Genomic DNA, 17,088 nt, shown 5'->3' with positions numbered 1-17,088 from the left:
TTAAGCACGTTATTTGGAGATGCAATACACTATGCCAACATATTGTTCATCGGGCGTCGATTGATATTCTGCTCCAGAGTTGTGAGCTCGAGTGGCTGCCAGCGCGTGTGACGTCAACCTGATATCAGGTGTCACATGCTCCATTGATGCAACCCCTCATGGTTTGTACAGAGCCATGGTCTTGCCCCTCGGGGTTAGCATGGTGGTTGGTGGTGAGTAGTTAGTCATCTCCGGGTCACCGTGGGTTTCCTAAACTCTCTCTTGTGTTTGGGTGTAGGGCAGGGCGTCTTTCTAGGTGTCATGTCCGTTTAGGATACATTTTTTGTGGTATGTCTGGCTGTGTACATATACATATATCCAATATGTGGATTTTCAATAGAGGAGACTAAAAATATACTGTGTTGATTCAAAGTGGTTAGCTGCCTACTATACTGAACCTCGAGATATATATATCTCTAGTGTATATACATGTATGGAGCGGATGGTTATACCACCACCATATGCCAAAGCATGGACGATAACAAACAACCCAATAATAATGTAGACAATGTCAGATACCGTATCTGCCCAAAATCATAGGAGATTTCAGACATCCAGATATATGGTGGTAGTACTTCTACAGCTATAGCAAGATGGAGCTATATAATACACCATGTCCCTCCTACAAGTACAATTTTCGAACTTCACACAAGCCAACGATCAAGTCTAATTACCCACCAGCAAATACAGCTCTTGCATGATACCCCACCTAATCATCATCATAATAGAATCTGCTACAAGTGATATTTGCGTAAATCGGCCAAGTCCAAAAAGTAGTAGAGGAATTAGCTGCATAGAAGCACAGGCAGAGTGGGACGGACCGCGGGTGACCTAACCTGGAAACGGCAGATCAATCGGTGGTCGCGAACAAACACCAGTGCCCACCAAAAAAAAGGTACAGAGCAACAATCGCCATTGACTACACCTAGAATCAACAAATCCCAACCACACCCGAATAACCCGCTACGGCATGCAGTAGCAGAAGAGATTCACGACCCTCGGCCCCAATGGCTGCGGCTCATCAGTCAACTTCCATCGTACAGTATGCAACCTGCAACAGCCGATCCGGATACCCAACACGATGTCCATGTCATGTTATTGGACTATCTCCTGTGCATCAACGTATCTAGAATCCTCCACTCCAAGAAAGTAGAGAACGAAGAACTGGACTGTGCTTGGGATCTCAATATCGGGTGGCTGATCGATACGATTGAGAGTATGTTTCGGAACTGAGGCAATCCCCACGAGCTTCCTGCCCAGGTTGATTTGGCATTCTAGTATCGCTGACCAACCCATATCCTCAGCCTCGTCTTCCGAAGAAATTCCCAATGACCTACGAATCAAGATCCAGCTTCTGAATGTTATAACTACATTCTACCGCGACACAGGGCCGGATCAAAACATCGCCTCAGATGCTCAAGCGTCGCAATCACACAGTGGGAACCCCGCAACACTGGAGACCCAAAGCCGCCGGCAATACTCATACCCTCTCACAGCAAAGCTCCAATCAACAACAGCGACGGGTGATTACGGTGTTGCCTCAAAGGCCGCCGCAGAATTCGAAACCCTATGTAACGTCGCGCACGCCATAGTGTCGGAATCAAGAAAAGCGGAGATAACGGCCCAATTCATCGCACAAGCCGCACTCGAGGAGTATCAACTCTCCGGGGGAGTGGATCCGAGCAAATATCTTACCTGGGCTTCTGAGGCGCTAAGCCAGACACCCGGATTGCGACAGTCGACTGTTGAGTTTGTGGCTTCCCTAGTAGACAAAGGCTCATGTGCGGACGACCAGGAGGGCCTATTCACGGAACCTGGCGCCCGCCAACTTGAGGCCTATCTGTTAGACTTTGTGTCAGATTTGATGCAGGTTTTGGAACCGCCAATCCTCATCCAGCTCGAAAGAGGGGCACTATCTGGACTGAGCCGCGAAGAGACACGATTCTTGAAACACAAGGTAGGAATGCGATAAGGACACAGTTTTATATGCATACATAAAGGTTATATACTATGTATGAGAACAGAATTGTGACATCGAACTTGCAATTTCACCAGCAACAGCCCCCCCATTTGAACAATGCCCCCTGTGACAGTGACATGGCTCTGGAGTTCAAAACTTCTTTACACGATATTAATCTACAAAATTGATCGGGAATCCCTTCTGTAGACAAAAGAAACCTGGGTTCCAATATGCCTAGCATGATGAGTCGAACTGGCCCAACCTAGATGAGCAACATGCGACGCGGATCCTCGATGTACTCCTTGATCTGTAGGGCGTTCGTGGTAAGCAGCGGAATCAAAAGGTTGGAACGTAGTGGGGTGGGTGTAACTAACCTTAACAAGGAAGGTAACTGCCTCTCGGCCATCCAAAAGTCGGTGATCATAAGTCAGGGCAAGATACATCATCTAACAAAGTATTAGTGCAACCCTCGAAGAGAATATGGGAAAAGAAAACATACAGGGCGAATCTCGATCTTGCCATTCACGACCACCGCCTTGTCCTTGATGGCGTGGAGCCCAAGAACAGCTGCAAAAAGTTAGATGTTTTCAAGCAAAGAGAGAAAAAGTAATCATACCAGTCTGCGGCAGGTTGATGATGGGGGTGCCCATCAAAGAGCCGAAAACACCACCCTAAAACAACGTTAGCATATAAGTACATTCCCAGCGGGTAAGAACGTATGCTCACATTGCTGATAGTGAAAGAGCCACCGGCCATATCCTCAATGGTCAATTTGTTGTCACGAGCCTAGAACAAGCCATACAGTCAGACGTAATTTTTCCGAGAAATCTTGGGTCTCTTGAGGGTGTTGCTGGGACGGCGAAGGAGTTCGCTGCGACTCGGCTTACCTTCTTTCCAAGTTCCGCAATAGCCTTCTCAATCCCCACCAGGTTCATGGTTTCCGCGTTGCGCACCACGGGCGTAACGAGGCCCTTTTCAGTAGCCACAGCAACGCTGATATCGACATAATCACGGTAGACAATAGTATCACCACCGTTGGGACCTTCAATCGAAGCATTGACCGCAGGGACATCGTTCATGGCCAAAACGCAGGCTCTGGAAAACGCGCTCATGAATCCGAGCTTGACACCCGTCTTCTTCAGAACGTCATCCTTGTACAGTTTCCGGAATTCCATCAAAGACGACATATCGACCTCGTTGAATGTGGTCAGGGAGGCGGCGGTGTTTTGAGACTGCTTCAAGCGCTCGGCGATCCTCAACCTCATTCTGTTCATTTTCACCTATGACATAGAAGGACGCAAATCAGCTTCATTCCTAAAATAAGGTGAAGAGCATGTGGAAGAGGCGGAGGAACAAACCCTTCTCTCCTCACGCCCGCCGATGCTGGGCTTAGATTCCTCGGCAGGTTGCTGCTTAGAGGCCGGGGGTTGCTGCTTGGGGGCTGAAGGTTGTTTGGGAGCCTCGGTCTCTGGCTTCGAAGGCTTTGCCTGCTCGGGTTTCTTGGTCTCTTCCGGAGCTGGAGACTTTGGCTTGTCTGCCTCCTTGGGCTTTTCAGCGGACTCTTCCTTGGGTTCGGGGGCGCCGCCAAGTTCTAATTTGACAAGCTCTTGTCCGACCGTTACGGTGTCCTCTTCATTCGCAAGGAACTCTTTAATGGTACCTGATTCGGGAGCATTGACAGACACGTCGATCTGAAACATGTGAGCCCCATGTCCGAAAGAGTATTAGGATAGTGACAAGCTCAGAGCTCTTGTTAATACCTTGTCGGTCTCGATAGTAGCGATTTCCTCATCCCGCTCGACAAAATCCCCAATCTCTGGCTGCGTTGTCAGCTAGATTCAATTGGCGAAGGGCATGTTGGATCATTACGTTTAGAAAACTGTTTCAAAGTGCCCTCAGTGATCGATTCCGCCATCTGCGGGACCTTCACCACGGAGTCCGCTGTCATTCTCAAATCAGCCCCATTCTTTGTAACGAACAAGGCGGGTTGCTTTACCATAAGTGCGAACTTGAAATCTCCCAACAGGGGACAGGGCGGTGCGAGATACGTTGGAACTAAGATGTCGTAAGTACATGGCAAAAACAACGCAGTCAATCCCATGATTTCCACGAATTCCTACGGCAATACTTACACGCTCGTTAGACCAGACGAAGACCAAGCGACACCCTTAGGGTGATTCCGAAGCGTCAACGACGAGACACCCCGGCGACTTCCTAGCCATCGGTTACAGGAGACATAGTTGATTCGAGGGGCCGATTTGAGGCTTTGTTGGGAGAAACGGTGGAATGGCAACCGGGAAGCCATAGTGATAAGCCCAAGCAGGGAGTATGCGAATCCGGGAGGTTCGCGATTTAAAAGACAATAGTATAAAATAAATGAATTGGGAGACAAGCAGCAATTATTTGGACAATAATGCTAGCTTCGGGCGAAAATGTTGAACTAAATTCCTTGAGGCTGATTTGCGGTTGAAAACGCCTGCAGATACAACGAGGGAGGATGGAGTGACGAAAGTTTTAGCAGAGTACGACTAGGAGCTTGAGCCCGGGCCGGACAACCGGGATTTCCTTAGGGAGGCCTACACTTTGGCTGCGCCCGGCAACTGACGGAATATTATTCAACAGACGGTCGGAATATTGTTCTTACACTAGTTCGGCTCCCGGGGAAGACCAACTTGGTACTTCTGGAGTTTCAACACCCGCGTCTGTACGGAACCGCAACTCGCGCATAGCGAGTCCGACCCACGAAAACACCACTCCGACCGAAAAGCTCCAATCCAGAGACCAACCATCTTCGAATTGGTATACGAACTGTGGCATTGTTATAACTCCGAGGGAGATCTCTGATTGCCCACAATGTCCGCCAACGTTGCCACGTAAGTTGGCCGTCCAATAACGAACAAGCCATTGGAGACGTCCTAAGCATATATCCAGATCACTCTACCGGCGCTCGCTGAAGCTGTCGCTTGATTGGGCTGTCCACAGAAGTATCTGGCGAGGCCAGGCAGTGTACATCAGATCGCTTTTTGATGCTAACAAGCACGTTCGCGATCCTCGCCAGCAAAAGGTTCGCAAACCTCTCCTACATCCTGAGACCTGCCCCAATTTCCCTGGCAGCTTGCTGATGTGGATTACTACAGGTGCTACTGCGCGAAACAGAGAAGCTACTCGAAACATGGAAGCATCCTGACCCTTACAAAGCACCAACTGCGCCGGGAGGTATGTGACATCAGAACGGCCAACTCCATCCTGATGTTAAATCTTGTACTGACTACAAACAAGGCAGCAAATACGAGAGAAACCTTCCTGCACCTCAATTACCCTGTACGTCGCTCGCATGCCTGTGACCAAGTTCCCCCACCAAACTAATATAAAACAGATGCGGGGGCGCACTCCGAGGGCCATTGAACTATGGGGGATTTGCGACCCGGTGCGGCTATATCGATCTTGTTATTTAGAGTTGCTTAATAGTAAACTGAATTCTCGAAAGAGAAAAAAGGAAAAGTCCAAAATTTAGACCAAATGGGAGCATTTACATATTTCATCGTAGAGATTGTGTGCATATTGGCTTCAATTGGAAACTGCCGGTATCAATCCATGTCCGTGGACATAATGTACAACCATAAAAAAAAAAAATGAAAAGGTAAAAGAAAATTAAAGCATAAACGCAGAGCCGTAAAGGTGCCCAGTCCAGAACCCCGTTATCACATCAATAAGAGAACCAAACCACGCCGAAAGATAAACCCAAACAAAAAACCGCTCACAGCTCCTGGCTACCGGCGCCCTTGCCACTCTTGGGAGTCTTCTTGGGGAGCAGGTCTAGAACAGTCAGTGGGGTGTATACTTTTCAGTATGATCGGACTAAACATACTCTGGTGGATGTTCGGCAAGACACCACCCTGTGCGATGGTGACATGGCCCAACAGCTTGTTCAACTCCTCATCGTTACGGATGGCGAGCTGGAGGTGACGAGGGATGATACGGGTCTTCTTGTTGTCGCGGGCAGCGTTACCCGCCAGTTCGAGGATCTCAGCAGCGAGGTACTCAAGGACAGCAGCCAAGTAGACGGGAGCACCTGATGTGGGTCAGTAAAGATATCCCCTAGAAACCAATAATAGGTACACTTACCAGCACCGACACGCTGGGCGTAGTTGCCCTTGCGGAGGAGACGGTGAACACGACCAACGGGGAACGCGAGACCGGCCTTGGACGAGCGGCTAAAGTTGCATGTTAGAATCATATCACCATGATAGATAAACAAGGGAGCCATACGATTGCGAGTTCTTGCTACCGCTAGCCTTGCCGCCAGATTTGCCTCCAGTCATTTTTGCGAGGTGATTTTAGAAAGTTGGGTTGGTTATGAATTGAAGCGGACGCGAAGGTCGTGATAAATCGGCGATGAGTAAGATCGGGTTAAGGGTCTGGTATCTGAGTGCCTGGCCTGTGGGAACGAAGGATATTTATAAAGACGCGGTGAGGGTGACGTTGGGCGGCGTAAACGCTCTTTAGATCACCCTCTCGCTTAGCGGGGCAGGCCAATCACAGTGGAGATCATTTTTCGGCATACCCTTGTCCAGCGGGCTGACTGGATGGAACTTCCAAGGAGCTCCGTTCTTGTACTCTGTATTGTACTGCATAAGCCGCGGGCCGGCGGGCACCCTGGCTGCCAGAATCTGGTCCCTTTCCAGATCGGGGTAAGCTGCGTAACTAATGCTGTGTAATGGCCAATACACCGATCTTGGCGTGATCTTAGCCGCCTCCGCGCGACAATTTGCTGTATCTGACGCGTCTTCCGTCATCAAATCATACAGATCATACAATAGCGTGACGGTATTGAAATTCTGCTTTTTTTGTGCACTTCAGGATCAACCAGACTTTCGCGGCCTAGTATAAGTAGCGCGCCTCCCTCATCACCGCGTCCTGCTTATTTCTATTCCTCTCCTCATTCCAGTTAATTTCAACTAACACCGCGACACCAACCACTTCGAATACCCATTCATCAACTCCGACGCCAATTCTCGTCCTTTTTTAATCTCTAAATTTTAAATCGTCAAAATGCCCCCCAAGGCTGCCGAGAAGAAGCCCTCCACCGGAGGCAAGGCCCCCGCTGGCGGCAAGGTTCCTGCTGAGAAGAAGGAAGCTGGCAAGAAGACCGCCGCCGCCGCGTCTGGCGACAAGAAGAAGCGTGGCAAGACCAGGAAGGAGACCTACTCTTCGTACATCTACAAGGGTATGTAGTATTGGATCGTCCAGGAAGAAGGTCCTTCGAACCGGTTGCTAATTTATCGCAGTCCTCAAGCAGGTCCACCCCGACACTGGTATCTCGACCCGTGCCATGTCGATCCTGAACTCGTTTGTCAACGGTATGTTGCGACTGTCTGTAATGAATTTCAACACATGTCTAATTATCATTGGCAGATATCTTCGAGCGTGTCGCTACGGAGGCTTCCAAGCTGGCTGCTTACAACAAGAAGTCGACCATCTCGTCCCGGGAGATCCAGACCTCTGTGAGGTTGATCCTGCCCGGTGAGCTGGCCAAGCACGCCGTGTCGGAAGGCACCAAGGCTGTTACGAAGTACTCTTCTTCCGCCAAATAGGCTTTTGTTTTCCTTTGCCGGGCTTTTCTTTTCTTATTTTTGCTGCCTCTGTCTTATGAGTGAGGTGGTGGGTTACCGGGTGTTCGCGGGATTTCTAATGCGTCATGGGATGGCTTGATTTTATCTTTTTATCTTTTTTTATTTTTTACCCCTTGGGCCGAATGTCTTCATGGTTTTATTCGTGACGTGAATGTGGTGTATCATAACTCGGGCTTTGGGGGTTTGTTGGTGAATATCAACTCCTCCATTAGAATGCGATAACCTCCTTTTTAATGCACGATTGGCTCCGAACCGCTCATCGATCATACGATCTACTTGGTTGTTACAACAAATTGATTGTTGAGGTATATGCTATTGAGATTTGTATTGGTTGAGAGATCATTCATCGTCGAGCACCTCCACTTCGTCCAGGGCTTCTTCTCGGGTCTGGTGACATCCAGGTGCCGTTTGGTGGACCACGTGGATGATCGGCTTCCCTTGTACAGACGACATGCGGCTGCTCCAGTCCTCCCAATCCTCCCGGTTTCTGATCAGGAACCCTATGAGCATGCTTGGGTCCATGTTCTCAACGTGGAGCCGTCTAAGCCGGCGAGTATGATAAGATTCGACATCCTTCTTCGAGTATGGCCCTCCATGCTCATTACAAGGCAACGAGGGCTGGTTACTGTGTGGATCGAGGTAAAATAGGTATGAGCCTTGGACCCCGACGAAATAATGCGAAGCTGACGGGCGCCCTCTGTTGCGCTGTCGGATCAGTGTTGTTCTAGGATGTTTCGAATTTGGTGTTATAATACGTACCCTGCTATGCCAACTGATTGGGGCACCTGCAATGAGGCCTTTAGCCCGTCCCAGTAAACAGGATTGACACGACCAATGCCCAACATCGTCCCCAGAAGTATGAGCGTTGGCTGCACGGCACCCGAATCATCACAAGCGATACTCATGAACCTCTCTTCGAAAACTTCCGAAGTATCATTAAGGGCGTACACCCTAATGTTAGGGCTGTCACATCGGCTTGATAATGCTCTGCTTCGTTGTAAGCCCGTGCTTCCACTCAAGCCGCTTGGTGGGGTGCATACTCTATACATCTAGCTGTTGCCGAGGGCCCGAACCATTCCCCCGGATGCTTACCACAGGACTCGGCGCCGTGCTTAACGAACTGGTGTATTGAGAATGGTGCATTTGGGTGGTCCGCAAACAGACTCAGTACTTTCGCTTCTTCTTCGACCTTTTGTCCATATCGCCAGTCTGGGGTGTTGTTAGTAGCACATCATTTACTCGTTTCAAATGCACAGTTCGTACCGCGATCCAGTTGTAATAATAACAATGTATTGGCTAAAAGGCTCTGTCCCGATCGGATCATACATCCCCATCCGGCGTCCGATGTGAAACCCTGAGAGTCCACGAGCTGATTTCTTATGCGGACTCTCAGTGTCAGGGACTGGGCACTATCACGGTCGTCGGATCTTGGTATTGGATGGAAATTATATCGGTAAGTCATCCAGACCTTGGACTCGAAATCTTTCAGGAACTCTTCTGGCCAGCCATGATGCGCCGTGGGGTGGAGCGTGGCTCGGTCTTCTTGGCGTTTGGGTTGGGAGGTCTGGTCTGACTCTGACTCTGCGGAGTGCTCATTTCTGCCGTGTGAATGTTCGTGGCCGTCTGCTATGACTTGTTCGTCGTGGCCCGTAGGCAAAGCGTCGCTCGTACTATGAGTGATGTATTTTTCCCCTAAACACCAGATAGGCATCGTAGGCTCTTGGTCATTCTGTGGTTCCGGGTCCCAGATATACTGCATGATGCGCTTGCTGTATCTTCCTATGTCCACATTATTCATGGCTCTATCGAAGGGTGGTCGTCCTGGTCTGTCCTAGTCTTTTGTGTTTGGGTTTTGTGGGAAGAAAGGGTAGGGAGTTATTGGTCGGAAATTATTCGCTTCGTTTTGGCTAATGCAGCTTTGGTATGTGTGTGTTTCTGGGATGTTTCCCTTGTTTAAACCACGTAGAGAGAGGAGTGTTGTTTCTTTGACAACCGGATATATATATTAGTACGAGTGGAGCATCCGAAACATATACAGAGGGTTCAACGAAAGAGGGATGCAAAAGCGAGAACAACAAGATGGGTGAGCAAGCTACCAGGTGAGACCTACAAAGTAAGTAGTATCGTTTGAGCGGCCGCTGCTCGTCGAGCCGCGGGGGTAGTCACGAGATAGCTTGAATGAAAGCCGGCAGACGTCATCAATCAAGGGGAACTGGTATGTGCCTGTATGTAGCATACCACCCGAGTACCCAACGACACATCATAAACCAATCTAACTATACATATGTAATATTTCGTAAAACCACAAGCTAAATGCAGAATACGCCAAGTTCAACAACAATGCACTAGGGAGTTATGTATAACTACGGGTAGAACCACGCAGAAAGTGCCCAATGTTGAACAATAGACAAGCGGAGGTGGTGAATTCCATTGATCAGTCATGAGGACCCACTGGCCACCCGACGTCAGCAGTGATGACTAATAAGATCATCCTATCAAGTTAGCGGTAGGTACTCTTTACACTGCCCATATAAAAAAAGTATTGATACCTGGAAGGAACTGCGTCCGAATAACTTACTATCATCTCCGTGAAACCGCACCACCTAACATGACATAACATCGCAAATCTTCCAATTTTTCGCCACGTCTTTCTGTGCTTCGTCAAGTATCCGCTCATAAAAGGAGGAAACAAATTTCTACCCAGACCGCGATTATGGCTCGTTCGAGCAAGGCAAAGGCTCGGAATAAGGGCAGATCCATGCCGAAAAGCCACGAAGGTGCTGTAATTGTCGGTCCAATTAGGCGAACAACACAACTGATTGAACCGACTACTATAGCCAACCCATATAGCCACCTGACAATGCAGCAAGAAGCACGGAATACCGAGGGGCGGCATTCATGGAAGGTTGGGCAGAACCTTCGCCACCAGGCAGTCCACTTCGTGAGCGCAGGTGGTCTGCAACCAGACCAAGAAAACGTTTTCGAACCAGTTGGAGAATCCACAATCTCGGACGAACAACAGGAAACCGCGAAGCTTGAAGAGGCAATACCAGTAGAACACGACAAGCAAGCACATATGTCATTTCCAGTCGACGTGGCGGGAGAGCCATCACTTCCCAAAAGCACCCCGGCAAGGAATTTGCCTTCACAAAACACCAGTCCATGCGACTCTAGCGAAGATGAAATTGTATTTCGTGGTCGCCAGCAGGGGAAAAACTCGTTCCGTCACCTCCACGACACAAATGAATACCAGTGTCCACCAAACGCATCCCCACGAGCGCCAGCAAACCGCAGGGAATCTTTATCGGCCCGAGAGTGTGCTGCACGCGGACGCAACCGAAGCAAGTCATCGATTCCGAGCCACGCCAAAACGACCCCGTCCAGCGGTAACAGAATGTCAATGGAAAACGCCGACTTTATAGGTTTGACCTATCGGAGTGCACGGGGCAGAAATCGAGCGGATTCCTCAGACGAAGACCATGATATGTTAGCCGATTATATAGCAAACATGGACCAGGACTATGGAGAATCGAGCGACGATGAGCCAGACAATTCTGACGATCTTAGGCCCGAAGCGTAAGTGCTACCTCGTGAACCGCTCACTATAGCGTTGTTACTGATATGATTCCGCAGCGTCGTGGAACATCCACTGGATGTAAACATATCACCATTGGATGATACACTAGGCCCCGAGATAACAGCCATGTCAAGTTAGTACAATGCCATCCTTTTGTTTGGCATCGGTCTACTAACAGCGATCTATCCAGGCTACAGCCCGCCAGCAGTTACCGATGATGAGGAACACCTGGATGTACGGTTTACGGGACCTTATGTCACCGCGAATGGTACCCTCTACGATGAGAGGTCCCATAGTCCCGAAGACAGCGATTCCGATTCCACTCTCGAATGCGCGAAGGGCAGTTCACCGGACCATGAGTCGCCAGAAGAGATTCTTGCTCTCTTGTACGAATCTCAGCAGAAATCGGCATGGAATGGCACCAAGGGATATACTTCGGCAACTGCATTCGTTGATACCTTAGAACATGATCCCTACTATAATCTTGACTTGATGGATAGGGTCGTCTCTCAGAAGAAAAAGGGCAAGGTGAAGCAGCATGCCCTAGATATGGTATTTTCCGACGATGAACTTGGGCAGCACTTCGAACAGGTGTGGCACAACGATAGACAGAAGAAGAAGGCCCGCAAGCTGAGACGAGAGGAACTTCGGACCCAAGGACTTCTTGGTCGGGGTGTAACCTACCCAGATCTGAAACAGAAATATTCAAACGAAATGGGCCTCGATGACCTGAAAACAGAATTACGCCTCTTTCTATTATCGCCAAAGAACAGGTAATTCCCCACTTGATTTCCCCCCGTGCATGTCTAACAAAGACGCTTCCAGCTTGGCTCTTCCCCCTATGCCTAAACACCGCAGGAAATTGATTCATGACCTGGCCAATCCCCTCTCTCTCAAATCCCAGTCTCGTGGGAAAGGGGTGTCTCGCTTCACTGTCCTAAACAAGACTTCCAAGACACCAAACTATTCACAGAAGACGATCTCTCGTGTCGACCAGGTGTTTTTACAAGGAAGGTTCACTCATCGTGCAATAAAATATTGGGATCCGAGTGCAAATAAGCCGACAAGACATGGAGCTCGTCGTTTAGAGAAGTCCGCCACATACGCCGACGGAGATGTTGTTGGCGGCTCAGCTCCCGAAATTGGTGCTGAAAATAAAGGCCGAGCTATGCTAGAAAGAATGGGGTGGAGCATGGGCACCCCGCTCGGTGCGGGTGATAACAAAGGGATTCTTCTGCCCGTTGCACATGTCGTCAAGAACTCGAAAACTGGCCTAGGATAACAGAGGACCTTTCCTTATGTCTGGCATTTGTTACAGATCAGCAGCCTTCGTCGCATCGGGGCCCATAGCCAGAGGAACCCCCCTTTTGTTGTCATATGATACGCTAGTATATTTCAAATGGTACCAATGCTAGTTGTGCTGCCTAGATCATAGCTTTACTGAAAATAGCGTGTTAATATTCTAAGTTGATAATATTCCAAGTTGAGGTAGATATGCATGCTACGAATGTACAGCCCGCGCGTGACCCGATTCTCTAATATGAGAAAACAGTTTAGTTCTGGAAGGGAAAACAGCATCGCAGGTTGTACACCTCATGCCCAGGGACGGCTTTTCAGCTTGTTGGGCTTTCTTGGCGCGTTTTTGCTTGGCCTTTCCTTTTTGCTTCACTGCTGGCTGTGGCGAGCTTTCCAGCCCAAGGTCTGGAAAGTGCTCGGACAAGGTGTCTAGCATATCTGCGCCGTGTGTTGGACTTAGACGCCGTTCAACCGCCTCCCTAGTGGTGTAATCGGCTTCCTCGGAGGATGGAATGGTTTCGGGGGTTTCACTTTGGAGCTCCGTGAACTGTTTGTCAATGATTTCACTGGCGCCATCCTGGTTTCCAGAGGGAAGGCGGTCGTGACCCTCGGAATTTGGAGTAATGTCGTTAGGTTCCTGGCTATATGATGGACACCTGGACAGTGCAGGAAGGGCTTGTTGAGGCTCGGGGGTGCTGCTCTGGGTCGGATTGACCGCTTCGGGTTCGCCTTGCTGTTGGGGGAAATCATCCTGTAAGGCGAATAGCCTATCTTCAGCTCTCATCTCCCATTGCAGTTGTTTAACGGCCTTTGTGTGTTTCTTGCTACGTTCGTGCGCCTCGTATTGTTTCCCACTCTTGAAACTCTTGTGACACACGACGCATTCAAAGTGAACTTTTTCCTCGTCGCTGCTGGTCGCTACATCTTCTTCAACGTCACCCGATTTCGCCCAGTCCTGGGTGATATGCTCTCGGAGGTTCGACTGGTTCATAGCCCGGGACCTAGCAGCCTGCGCCGCAGCTGCCTGGCGAAGAGTTTCCTGTCTTTGGGCTTCATCCTTGGCGTTGATTTTGTATCGCACATCCCTTTTTTTAACAAAAGCCACAAGCGACCTGACCGCCTCATTGAACTCGCGCATGCCCTCGTCTCTTAGGCGTTTGTTCTCCTTCTCCATGAGCCTACGAACTCGCCGATCGGGGGCCTCGGAATAGCGATAGGCGTCTTTCCAAGCAAAGGATTTCCTCGTAGAGAAGTTACTCCAAGCGACATAGAACGGGCGTACCACTTGGTCAAAATCGTCATCGCGGGATCCAAACGCTGGGTATCGGATATGTTCGATGTTGTCCTTACGACAGGCCATCTCTTCTTCTTGGGCGAGTCGTGAGAAAACACCACGAAGTCCCCCATAAAATCCATCTTCTGCGTCCGAAAAGGCCATGCGCGGGCTAAACTGAGAGAAGAGTCCCATGACATCTTCTGCTGTTGTTTGAGTAGCATGCGTAGAATTAAATGTCGCGGAAGCTCCATCTGTCCCTAGGAAGGCTTCAGAGTGAGAATCATACCACATTCGCTCCTGGGGGTCAGAAAGGACCTCATAGGCCGACTGAACCTCTGCAAATAATTTCGTGGATTCTTCCACATTGCCATAATTCCTATCGGGGTGAAGTTCTAGAGCTCTCTTCCTATAAGCCTTTTTGATACTTTACAGATGTTAGCATCATTCGTCCAGGGGGGCAGTAAGAAACAAAAAGAAAAAGAAAAAAAAGACATAGCGGAAAGACGGGATGGAGGAATGGAGGAAGGGGAGAAAGAGAACTTAGGGGAGGTATCAAATGTATCTTTTCAGGGAGTACTCACTCATCACTAGAAGCATCTGGTGTTATATGCAGAAGTTCATAATAATCAGTCTTATTCTCATGTGTGCCACCATCTGAGCTGCCATGTTGTTGGTTTCTTGACTGTGATTGACCCATGTGTATTTATTATCATCAAAGTTGAAAACATGTACAAGACGATTTCGACATATACTCTGTAGACAACCTGGAAATTAGAAGTTGTTCAAGTATATTCCAGGATATGTTGTTTAGGGACGGGAGCAAGATCATACACTAGTAGTAGTTATACTTAGGTCTTCCTTCTCTTTGTTTCTGTTCTGTTGTAATGCTTGTGATTAGTTCTCAAATTAGTAGCGCTGGCTGGTATGATAGGACGGGTGTTACAGACCTTGCAATAAATTTTGCATTAATTACTGAATATCTGACAGCCATGTGCAAGCGCCCGCACTAGCAAATATATATCTATTATTGCAAATTTACAAGGAGTTGAATAGTAATAATAATTGATATAACTCAATATTAAAATATTATTACTATTGAGAATCATATATAAGATATAGAAAATAGAAAACTAGTAACTAAATATAATTTATAAAATACTAGTAAACATGTGATTGAATATTTGAGTAAATAATTGAATTCTAGAGTGGGTTAACCTGACTATTAACTACTAGTCAGGTTAAGATATAGATTTCTAATTAATTATTATAGCCAGGCCAGGTTAAAGCTTAAGATCTAATTTACTTATTATTAATCACTAGCTAGAAAGACTAAATTATAATAAGTAAATTAATAACTACTAGTTAATTAGTAATTAATATATTTATATTATCTTTATAATCTATTATAAATATTATATATTTATAATATAATATTAATATTTTCTTAATTAATAATTATTAATCTTATAAATTTTTTTTTTTAATTTTCTGATTACTTATAATTAAGTTATCTAAATATTTAAGTTTTAAAAAAGAATAAATTTTATAATTTATTATTTATTTTTTATATTATTTTTTATATTATTAATAAGATTAAAAAGATTATATTTTTTTAATTATTTAAATAATATATATAAATTTTAATAATAATTCCTCCTAATCTCTATTTATATTATTATTTATATTATTAATATAAAATAATATTTTTATTATATTATAATCTTTCTTTTTTAAGTATAAAAATAATAAAGTTTTAATTAATCTTATTAAAAATATCCTGATATTTCTTATTAATAATAAAATAATTAATATATATTTATAATATAATAGTCTTAATTATATTAAAATATAATTAATTATAATAATAATAATAAATATCTTAAAAGCTATTAAAGAGATATTTAATATTAATATTATTAATTATAATTATAAGAAAGTCTTATACTATATAATAAAGAATTAAAAATTAATTATAATAAGATTTCTAGTAATTAATAATATTAGTTTAACTAATAATATCTTATTAATAATTAGTAATAAGAAAAAAATATTACTAAGTATAATAATATACTTAGTTTTTATATTAAAATAAATCTTAAGCTTCTTAAAGATCTTTAATAAGAAAATAAAGTTTTATTATTTTAAAAAATAAAAAAAATATCTTATTTAATATCAGATCCTGTGATAAATAGGATCTATAAGAAGGAGACCTTTTTAGACTAGGTCTAAAAGAAATATAACTTAGCTTAATTTAAGTAAATAAACTAAGTCAAGTAATAAGAATAAGACTAGATAATTTTAACTAAATTAAGAAGAAAAAAAAATATTTTTTAAAAAAAAAAATCTAATTTTTTATTTTAAGAGAGCTAGTAATTATATATTTGAGAAGTAATTAGATATTAATAAATAATTAAATAAGTTTAAGTAATTTATTATATAAATTCAGGAATAAGAAAAAGTAATTATTAAAAAATTAAATTTTTTAATAAGCTTATTTAGATTAATTATTATAAGAAATTTTAATATATTTTCTTAACTCTTGCAATATTCTTATTCTAAAGTTATATAATTTAATTAATAATATTTTTTATATTAAGATAATTAAGAAATTTTATTAATTTTATATAACTATTACTTTTATAAAACTATTTATAAGTATCTTATTAATTTAAATATTATCTTATATAATCTCTTGTTAAATATAGTAATAATAAATATTAATATATTTTAATTTAATAATAAATATTAAATTTAGCTTTATTATTAAGTTAATAATCTAATAATTATTATATAAAATAATAATCTTATAATAAAAGTTGAATTATATTATACTAAAAAATTATTTTTATTAATAAATTTATTTAATAAGATTAGACAAGCTTAATAATCTAGTTTTAATAATTAATATAATTATTATCTTTTATTTATATAATTACTAGTCAATAAAATTATTAAATAAAGTAATTAAAAATCTCTTAATACTTTTTTTTTAAGAATTATTTATAAAAAAAATATTACTTATAATAAGAAATACTAGAATAAAAATCTTTTAAATTATTTTATTAAAATTAGAATATATAATTATAAGATATTTAATTTTATTTAAATAAGTAATTATATAATTAATAACTTTTATATACTTTTCTTAAAATTTATAAGACTTTTAAGATATTAAGATAATTAATTATTATTAAATATATTATTAATTTAGTCTTTTATTAATAAAGATTTATAAATTCTTTATATATTTTTATTAATATATTTATTCTAAAATTAGCTAATTTAGTAAATAGATTTTTATTAGATA

General features: G+C 44.0%; 8 protein-coding genes across 8 annotated transcripts; 4 read left to right on the top strand and 4 right to left on the bottom strand.

Moving 5' to 3' along the window:
- Window positions 1-964: 964 nt before the first annotated feature.
- Window positions 965-2,104, top strand: P168DRAFT_285892 (uncharacterized protein). Its single transcript, XM_024836236.1, has 3 exons — window positions 965-1,255; window positions 1,344-1,475; window positions 1,536-2,104. Exons 1-3 carry the CDS (start codon window positions 1,084-1,086, stop codon window positions 2,009-2,011), a joined length of 780 nt encoding a protein of 259 aa, XP_024696277.1. The 5' UTR covers window positions 965-1,083; the 3' UTR covers window positions 2,012-2,104.
- P168DRAFT_285891 (putative dihydrolipoamide succinyltransferase) lies at window positions 2,004-4,546 on the bottom strand. The gene is made up of 11 exons (XM_024836235.1): window positions 4,132-4,546; window positions 3,996-4,054; window positions 3,869-3,940; window positions 3,760-3,815; window positions 3,358-3,690; window positions 2,887-3,279; window positions 2,726-2,785; window positions 2,616-2,670; window positions 2,499-2,566; window positions 2,374-2,445; window positions 2,004-2,306 (listed from the first exon to the last, which is right to left on the bottom strand). The coding sequence occupies exons 1-11, from the start codon at window positions 4,302-4,304 to the stop codon at window positions 2,262-2,264; spliced, it is 1,386 nt and encodes a 461-aa protein (XP_024696276.1). The 5' UTR covers window positions 4,305-4,546; the 3' UTR covers window positions 2,004-2,261.
- Window positions 4,547-4,638: 92 nt separating this feature from the next.
- On the top strand, window positions 4,639-5,520 carry P168DRAFT_300520 (NADH dehydrogenase [ubiquinone] 1 beta subcomplex subunit 9). Its single transcript, XM_024838440.1, has 5 exons — window positions 4,639-4,872; window positions 4,931-5,063; window positions 5,137-5,215; window positions 5,279-5,320; window positions 5,376-5,520. Exons 1-5 carry the CDS (start codon window positions 4,853-4,855, stop codon window positions 5,402-5,404), a joined length of 303 nt encoding a protein of 100 aa, XP_024696275.1. The 5' UTR covers window positions 4,639-4,852; the 3' UTR covers window positions 5,405-5,520.
- Window positions 5,521-5,756: 236 nt separating this feature from the next.
- On the bottom strand, window positions 5,757-6,570 carry P168DRAFT_300519 (histone H2A; the record flags this gene model as incomplete). The annotated part of the gene is made up of 4 exons (XM_024838439.1): window positions 6,269-6,570; window positions 6,125-6,213; window positions 5,868-6,071; window positions 5,757-5,815 (listed from the first exon to the last, which is right to left on the bottom strand). The coding sequence occupies exons 1-4, from the start codon at window positions 6,319-6,321 to the stop codon at window positions 5,757-5,759; spliced, it is 405 nt and encodes a 134-aa protein (XP_024696274.1). The 5' UTR covers window positions 6,322-6,570.
- A 538-nt stretch (window positions 6,571-7,108) lies between these two features.
- Window positions 7,109-7,584, top strand: P168DRAFT_212336 (histone H2B family protein; the record flags this gene model as incomplete). Its single annotated transcript, XM_024833061.1, has 3 exons — window positions 7,109-7,226; window positions 7,288-7,359; window positions 7,415-7,584. Coding segments are annotated over 3 exons (360 nt in total), but the record flags the coding sequence as incomplete, so codon positions are not given.
- Window positions 7,585-7,971: 387 nt separating this feature from the next.
- On the bottom strand, window positions 7,972-9,430 carry P168DRAFT_229113 (cysteine protease ATG4; the record flags this gene model as incomplete). Its single annotated transcript, XM_024833171.1, has 5 exons — window positions 7,972-8,329; window positions 8,392-8,619; window positions 8,673-8,841; window positions 8,896-9,213; window positions 9,304-9,430. 5 exons carry the CDS (start codon window positions 9,428-9,430, stop codon window positions 7,972-7,974), a joined length of 1,200 nt encoding a protein of 399 aa, XP_024696272.1.
- Window positions 9,431-9,953: 523 nt separating this feature from the next.
- P168DRAFT_322916 (putative R3H and G-patch domain protein) lies at window positions 9,954-12,673 on the top strand. The gene is made up of 5 exons (XM_024840618.1): window positions 9,954-10,409; window positions 10,470-11,208; window positions 11,266-11,342; window positions 11,400-11,982; window positions 12,035-12,673. The coding sequence occupies exons 1-5, from the start codon at window positions 10,346-10,348 to the stop codon at window positions 12,489-12,491; spliced, it is 1,920 nt and encodes a 639-aa protein (XP_024696271.1). The 5' UTR covers window positions 9,954-10,345; the 3' UTR covers window positions 12,492-12,673.
- On the bottom strand, window positions 12,659-14,590 carry P168DRAFT_245682 (putative C2H2 finger domain protein). The gene is made up of 2 exons (XM_024834014.1): window positions 14,363-14,590; window positions 12,659-14,205 (listed from the first exon to the last, which is right to left on the bottom strand). Exons 1-2 carry the CDS (start codon window positions 14,476-14,478, stop codon window positions 12,711-12,713), a joined length of 1,611 nt encoding a protein of 536 aa, XP_024696270.1. The 5' UTR covers window positions 14,479-14,590; the 3' UTR covers window positions 12,659-12,710.
- Window positions 14,591-17,088: the final 2,498 nt, after the last annotated feature.

This window comes from Aspergillus campestris (assembly GCF_002847485.1).
Source record: "Aspergillus campestris IBT 28561 chromosome Unknown P168scaffold_1, whole genome shotgun sequence".
NCBI lineage: Eukaryota > Fungi > Ascomycota > Eurotiomycetes > Eurotiales > Aspergillaceae > Aspergillus > Aspergillus campestris.
Note: the sequence above shows the minus strand (reverse complement) of the source record. Positions and strands in the feature narration are given on the sequence as shown.